Raw genomic sequence first — 7,627 nt, 5'->3', positions numbered from 1 at the left:
GCATAGTTCAAGAGTCTAAGACTTCAAAGCAATAAAAACATATTTATAAAAATGTAACAATACTGTAGTGATTGTTCAAAGTAAACAGCAGCAGACCGAGTGCTAGAGTTCTGTGAAAGCGAAGACGAACCCCAGCACAGGCAAGGCCAAACACACACAGTCATTGGGCCTAACTGCTCCGATTGTTAAAATTTCCAACAGTTCTTGAAAGCAGCACTGTTATGTGTACGTCGTTTTCACCATAGGCATTATGGGTACAATATGGGGTGAGTTGCATAAGGTTAGAAGAGGCTGCAGTGTGGATGGAGGCTGTCGCCCCGGTCTGTGGTGGACACGGAGCCTTAACGCTGTGTCCTTCCCGCTCTGATGCAGCGGATCAGCAGCCTCGCCGCATGCCGGGAGTTCGGCGGCCTCGTGGCCTGTACAGCGGGGGTCTGTGCCCGCAAGAACAGCTGCAAGCAGCCGGCTGCGCACCGGCAGTGGGACGGTCCGGTTGTGCGTTCCGTGCGTCTTTACACCGTGGCGCCGGGCCGGAGGCTCGTGTTCGCCGGTGTGAAACACAGACTGTTCTGCTCGCAGCATGGAGCTGACGGGCCCAAGGAGAGCTCCGGCCGCCGGCCCGCTATCTCCGTGGTCGGCATTCCAGACCCGATCACATGGATCAGGTGTAAGGTCATCATGTTTGCACTTGATCTGTACTTTGAGTTAGACGTCAACTCTGAGGAGTTTGAAAGAGGTGTGAAGCAGGTAAATACCGACAGGCCGTTTTACTTTTTCATCAGTACTGTCAATAATAAAAAGCAAATTTTTCATGCTTCATATGGACCATTGTTTGAAAGAGTTACCTTTAGTAGTAAATACACGTTTACATCTGATACATCAAGAGGTCATGGATTGGATAACGTAGGTGGGACAACACCACATTAAACTATACCTCGCTAAATAACATTTTGCTCTGTGCTAAAGTTTGCATCACATCACGTGACCTTCATCCGCCTGTTTATCTTCAGCTTTACTTTTTTTAATAGCAGTGTTGTCCCACATGTGCTTGTCCCCCCCCCCCCAAAAAAAGCATTCCCCCCATAAACAAATGCTTTCCACCTTCAGTGAATGCACACGCAGCCAGGGATTGAACCACCAACCTTCTGATTAGTGGATGACCTGCTCTTCTATCTGAGCTACAACCACCCCTACTGAATGAACCTGCCAAGGTGAAAACTGGGCAGGTTCATTGTGCTAATGAAGAACACATAACACGACTGAAAGCAGCAGAGCAGTTACAGTTTCAACTAGAGACTTTTAAGATTGTGTATTTATTTATTTTTCTGGTTATTACCCAGCCTGAGGCAACATGGCAGGTTGTAAACCCGTTTTAAAGATGCAAACACACACTTGTACCATCAGGAATCGCGGCTTTTTATTAAATACTGTGGTTAAAGAGAATAAGCCACCTTTTTGTTCCTCATCCATTCCAGGCCTTGGTTCATGTCTCCAACAAGATGTCCAACGGCAGATATCATGAGCTAAAGGGGATAGTGTCCAATGAGGTAACACATCAAAGACATAACAAAGGTGTATTTAAAAAAAGCTGACTTTGTTGAGACGGTCTCACACAGACAGTACAGGACTGTATCAAACTGTTAGTGTTAAAAAAATCTAACATTTAGTATTTATGTCAAATTAAGACTTTTTTTTCCCACTTTCAGTCTTTTTTTTAGTAATGATCGTCTTGTTTTTCCTTCCAGATGTTGGAATATGTTGAGAAGAGGTGTGGGTCTCTCACTGATGCTCAGAGGAAGCAGCTCGGTGTCCAAACGGATGATATTGTATTTGTGCTTCCAGAGGACATCTCTGTCGTCTTTGATCAGTATGGTCAGTTTGTGAAATCAGAACATGGGATGAGGAAGTGATATGAACAGCAGGACGGACTCTGATTTCTGTCTTTTTTTCTTGCAGGTAGGAAGTTTTGCTATATCGTCATGAGATTTTGGATCCTGTCATCACATGAAGGACCCGATGACCCTGAGGGTACAAAAATCTTCAAAGTGGGATCCAGTGAAGACGGCGGCCCACAGAAGAAAATTGTAACTGCTGTTTATGAGTAAGCACTCATCTCGTCATCTGTCAACATCACAAACAAGCCAATCATCCAGAAGCATGGCTTTGAAACAAATATTTCCTCATTCAGCACTGGCATGTTAGCAGAGCTGAAGCTATGTCTGCTCTTTCTTTGCTTAAAGAAAACTTTTGATCATTAATTTGCTGAAATGTGCCCAAATCTTTGTTTGTTTTACTTCTCCATATAGGCTATGCTGATGCAAAATTAAAGTGTACAAATATTTGCTTAGAGATAATCTTATGTTGGCAAAAGCTCAAAGCTACCTGCAGGCCTTCCAGCATACAGCAGGTCTGTTTTTGTTGGGAGGGGAGCAGAGCTGCTGGTGGTGAGTTGAAGGTTTTTAAAGTAAATGCAGAAAGAATAACAGTGAAATGTTCAGAAGGATCCCATGGATGAGGGTCTGTGTTGTATTTAATGCCCCTCTTAAGGAAAGTGGCAAAAGTGACATGTATATTTCTACTGCTACTTCAGTCACTTGAAAGTAAGAAACAAAAATAGTACTGGTAGGAAAAAAAGGGTAAAACAATTATTTCTGCTTTCAATTTGCTTTAAAAACTCTTTTTCATTTTTGTTTTTAAAAACTTTTTAGAATTGTGGAATAAGACTATATAACAGATGAACATATTCACTGGGATGTCACCCATGGGTTGGTTGACATATTTTGAAGCCTTTTTGTTACCATTTGGGGGGGGTTAAACCAGAAGTGACCATATTTCATTGAGAAGGTGGAATTTTGCTTACTAGCTGGGTTAGCAGGAATATTTATGTAATATAGTTGTTAATAATATTTGACAGATAGAAGCTTCTTTTGTAGCTCCCTTATGATCGCCATAACAAATGGATCTAAATGTTTGATTTGGCTGATTTTTTTAGGCTGGATGTCCAGGTGTGCTTCCTCCCAGGAATTTGTGTGTGATCTTTCATTCATTAGGTGAATGTGTTAACCACTACACTAAAATCAAACCTGCCCCAAATCACCCACACAGTTAAATTTGAGCTTTACCAGCATCCAGAGATATATGAAATGGTAAAAATGGCCTGCATTTGTATAGCGCTTTACTAGTCCCTAAGGACCCCAAAGTGCTTTACACATCCAGTCATCCACCCATTCACACACCCATTCACACACTGTTGATGGCAAGCTACATTGTAGCCACAGCCGCCCTGGGGCGCACTGACAGAAATCTAATATCCCTGGGGTCAAATATCATGTTCTTTTGGAGCCAGCCACAGTGGCCATGTGAGGACCTGAAGTTTATTAAGTTTCTGTGTTGATTCATTTTAGACTCTGAATTTGCAGGTTGGTTTATGACCAACAGCCACACTACTGCGGTGCTTATGGACCTTTAAAACTGAGACTTTTGGAAATGCTGCTAAGCTACTTGGAGTTTGAAAATCTTATCAGCGTATTACGCTCTTTTCACAGTCATCATCTCCTCGTGCTTCTAGTCACTTTATGTAACCATTCTTTAAAATCATGCATCTAGGCAAAGGAATTCATTTATACCATCATGGTTCTTCCTCCCCATCAAGAAATCAAACAGTTTCAGCTTCCTGTTTACGATGGCAGATGCATGTTCAGTGTACTTGAATGGTCATGTGACTGGTTCTGCTATCACACAATGTGTGCAGGGATGATGTGTGAAAAAACAAACTGAGAGGCAGCAACTTTTAGTCCTCTGTCACTGTTGATATATGATGCATTCAGGCACAGTTGTGTCTGTTGGTCAGTGTTTAGAACAACACCCACTACCGTCACATACCTGAAATGAAGCAAATCAATCTTTTTTTTTTCTTTGAAAGCAACCTGGCTGTGCAGAAATCTGATGCCACATCATAAACCTTTGTTATTCTGTGCTTGATCACTGACTGACTGTAAAAGATAAGCAGTAACTTGTAACTTTATTTTCTATTATTTCACCAAATATCAACAAAGAATTGTGGCTTCTTTTTTTTGCCTTAAAGTGTTAAGAAACGTTGGCATAACTGCAATTCCTTCACTGCAAAGGTCTGCTAACTTCCTGTAGTTTGGAATCCAGCTCTGAGTATGTTAAATTCTTCAATAAAGTTTGCTGGTTAAACAAAAAGACAAATCATTCCACACCCACACAGTGCTAACAGTCAAAGCCTCTTTCTGTTCTCAGCCAGTAATCCAGTTGTTGGACCACAGTGTGTGGCTATTCTACCTAATACCCACCTATCTAGTTAGCCAGATTCTCTGTCCTATTGTTCCAGGTCTTAAAATCCTCTCTGAGAAATCCTGTTACACTTCAAATGTTATCCTGAAGGCTCACATGAAACCGACAGTTTGGCATGAAACAGGTGCCATTTTCAGAATTATATACAATTATTTTCAAGGTGAGACAAGAACCAAAACTTAGTTTGAATGTCAGGGTTAGTCGGTCCATCTTTTCTTTCAGCACTTTCAATAAACTTGTACTACTAATCTAGGATGTGCATGATTAACAGTGTGGGAAGTTTTTAACCATCTTTGCTTTGTGTCGTCGCAGATTCCACCGAGAGCTAACGAGGGGAGCCTCTTCTGACTGGACTGTTAGCACTGTTTGGCACTGGCACTGGAAACTAGCTGAATAATCTGACTCAGCTTTGCTCAGATTTGTCATTTTTTGCTTTCGCATGGAAGGCAACCTTCAAAGTGAGAAACTGTACTGATCATTTTCCATTTGGATCACATTAAATGGGACCCAGAGTGCTGGAGCTGTGCAGACACTGAGTACTACTTGATGGTTTTTCTTTGATGCCCCTAAAGCCTTACATGTCAGACTAGAAGTAGTGGTACTGTACAGTCTCTCTGATTCACCTGTCAACCCCCGTCAGGCATTTTTAAATGAGATTCTGTATATGCTTCACCATTACTGTTCTTATGGTCTGTTGACTATCTCGTTTGTGTTTTCTTATTGAAAATGTTATCCCTTTAATAGACACTCCAAAGACAAAAACAGTATATGAACAGATTGAAGTTATTTTCTGGATCATTGACCAACTTCATGTACATGCTTATTTTTTTGGGACCTGTCAAGTACATGCTTTATTAAATTGAGTTTGGTCATTTGTCATTGTATTACAGCTGTAACCATGATATCTTTTGTCACGTTCCAAAAGTTATTTTTATTAAATCTGAAAAAGAAACTACAAATTATGATGGAGATACACAGGTATTTTTTCTAGAAACTAAGAAGTAATAATGATCTGATTGGTGTCTGAGTACCAGTATGTTCTATCTATAAACTGCATCACCAATTTCTGTCCTTTCCCTGATGAAAATCAGGACCCAACAGATTCCATTTGTTCTACACCAGAGGTGTCAAACTCCAGTCCTCCAGGGCTGATGTCATGAAACTTGTAAATGTCTCCCTGCTGCAACACACCTGAATAAAATTAGTAGGTCATTAGCAAGACTCTACAGAACTTGACTGCATGCTGAGGTGGCAATTCAGTCATTTGATTTATGTTGCAGCAGCTCATGAGTGAATGAGCATGGTGCAATAAAAGTACATTTTTACACTTACATTAGGAGCTGCCACCTCAGCATGCATTCAAGTTCTACAGAGTCTTGCTAAAGACCTGCTACCTTTTTTCAGGTGTTTTGCAGCAGGGACACATTTACAAGTTTGACATGACATCGGCCCTCAAGCACTGGAGTTTGACACCCCTGCTCTACACCAATGGTTGCCTCTGCAGTTTCTTATCCCCACATTAAAAAGCCTTAAAGAAAACCTAAGGGCTTATGCTCCTTACTTCCTGCCTTATATATACTGCTAGAGTGGCCAAAGTTTAAAATAATAAAGTCAGTGTATGTAAAAGTAATCCATGTGAGCTAATAGCTCAGGTTTCACACTGCAGTTCAGTTTAGCATTTCTTTTTCTTTATTCATTTCTGCTTGCAGCTTCATCAGCAACTAGAACAACACATTGAAATCCCACCTGTTAGTGGTTAAATTGTTGCTAAAGTAGGTTTTGAATACTTGTGCAGACATGCAGTGCCAAATTTGTGGAGTACTTTGGTACTTTGTGGAGCACTGCAGAATAGTTTTTCCCACAAGTGACTATTATAAAGGCCAAGAGAAAACTTTGTTAATATTAGATCTGTATTCTGGTATTCAACTAATACCGGAATTCTGTTAGTGATAAAAAAAAAGCATCAGGGAAGAAAATCCACTTTCTGTAGCAAGCAGAAAGGGACATATGTTCTAGTAGATGGCTGCCAGCGACAAAGTTGAAGCCAGTTCTTGATGGGCCAAAGAGAGCATAACACAAATCTTGTACAAAATGAAAATAGTTATAATAGTATCGTTTTGCTCCAAGCAAGAATGACTAATTCTGCCATAAAATTCTCCACCTTAGCTTGTGTTTGTGCCCACAGTCACTGCCAGCAATGTGTCACTTGTCGAAGACATCACATTTGACAGGCTCGTGAATGTTGCGTGTCATCCAATTCTGTTAAAGCTTGCTGCAGTATTATTAATGTTGACAACATATCTGACAAACAGAGAGGATTCTGTCATTAGCGTCCGCTAATTCATGCATAATGAAACACGCTGAGGATTAGTCTAATTTTCCTGCATGGTAATACGCGGGGTCTGCGGAAGTTTGCGTGGGGGGGGGGATTTTTTTTTTTTTTTATAGTTCCAGTCAAGCATCTCACCGAGTCATAATGGGATTAAATGAGTGTGGTTAGCTTAGTACGTGTCAATATGCTCATGGATATGGTGAGAGTACATTAAACAATTTAACATGCCTGTGCATCACTCACTTTAATGGAAATTAACAAGAAAACATAAACAAGTGGTGAATATACAAAAGCTAATGTTTTTATTAGTTATTTTATTGTTTTTTTGTATGTTCTGACGTGTGAATCAGTCCAGGCTAGACGCCAACTAGTTCATTAATCTGGTTAGCGAAGCAGATTGCAAACAATTCCTCATGCTTTCTTTAATGTGTATTTGTATGTTTGCATGTGTCCCAGCTCCAGGACGCTTCAGATTCATTGTGCTGTCTCTGTCAGAGTCTCATTATAAGGTTGATTAATAGAATTACGGGATAAATATGTGTGGAAATCAAAGTTAATACTACTTCTAGACAGAAAAAAAGAGATAAGATTCAGAGAACATACTTAGTATTTACTGACAGCTGCATTTTAATCATAACTGAACACTGCTTCACAGCAGCTTATTATATGCCAACAAAGGATGGCATGTTGTTTCCAATAAACAGAAAATGTTTGCTCAAACAAAGCACGCCTAAAAACACTAAACTTGATTTTCATTCACTTATTCATATACTGCTGCCATTTGAGAGGGTTGGCAACTACTAGGAGCAAGTTGCAATGTAGTAGTCACGTCAGCACATGAAGGGTCCAGGGACTGAAATACTGAAGCACCTGAACACTCTGATCAGTGGATAGAAACATCACTACAAACTTTTGACATAATACTGAAATGCTGACGTGGCAAATGTGCTGTTCCTATTAATGATGGGTGACATCAAC

At 40.5% G+C, this 7,627-nt stretch overlaps 1 protein-coding gene across 1 annotated transcript; it reads left to right on the top strand.

Moving 5' to 3' along the window:
* Nucleotides 1–236: 236 nt before the first annotated feature.
* On the top strand, nt 237–6,730 carry LOC146564828 (m-AAA protease-interacting protein 1, mitochondrial). Its single transcript, XM_085292594.1, has 5 exons — nt 237–747; nt 1,476–1,547; nt 1,746–1,872; nt 1,957–2,101; nt 4,630–6,730. Exons 1-5 carry the CDS (start codon nt 367–369, stop codon nt 4,712–4,714), a joined length of 810 nt encoding a protein of 269 aa, XP_085148720.1. The 5' UTR covers nt 237–366; the 3' UTR covers nt 4,715–6,730.
* The last annotated feature ends 897 nt before the right edge of the window (nt 6,731–7,627 follow it).

Source organism: Mchenga conophoros, linkage group LG11, assembly GCF_057382185.1.
Source record: "Mchenga conophoros isolate Kocher_MC1m ecotype Shallow Benthic linkage group LG11, M_conophoros_male_GT1.1, whole genome shotgun sequence".
Taxonomy (NCBI): domain Eukaryota; kingdom Metazoa; phylum Chordata; class Actinopteri; order Cichliformes; family Cichlidae; genus Mchenga; species Mchenga conophoros.
This window is presented reverse-complemented; position numbering and strand designations above follow the sequence as displayed.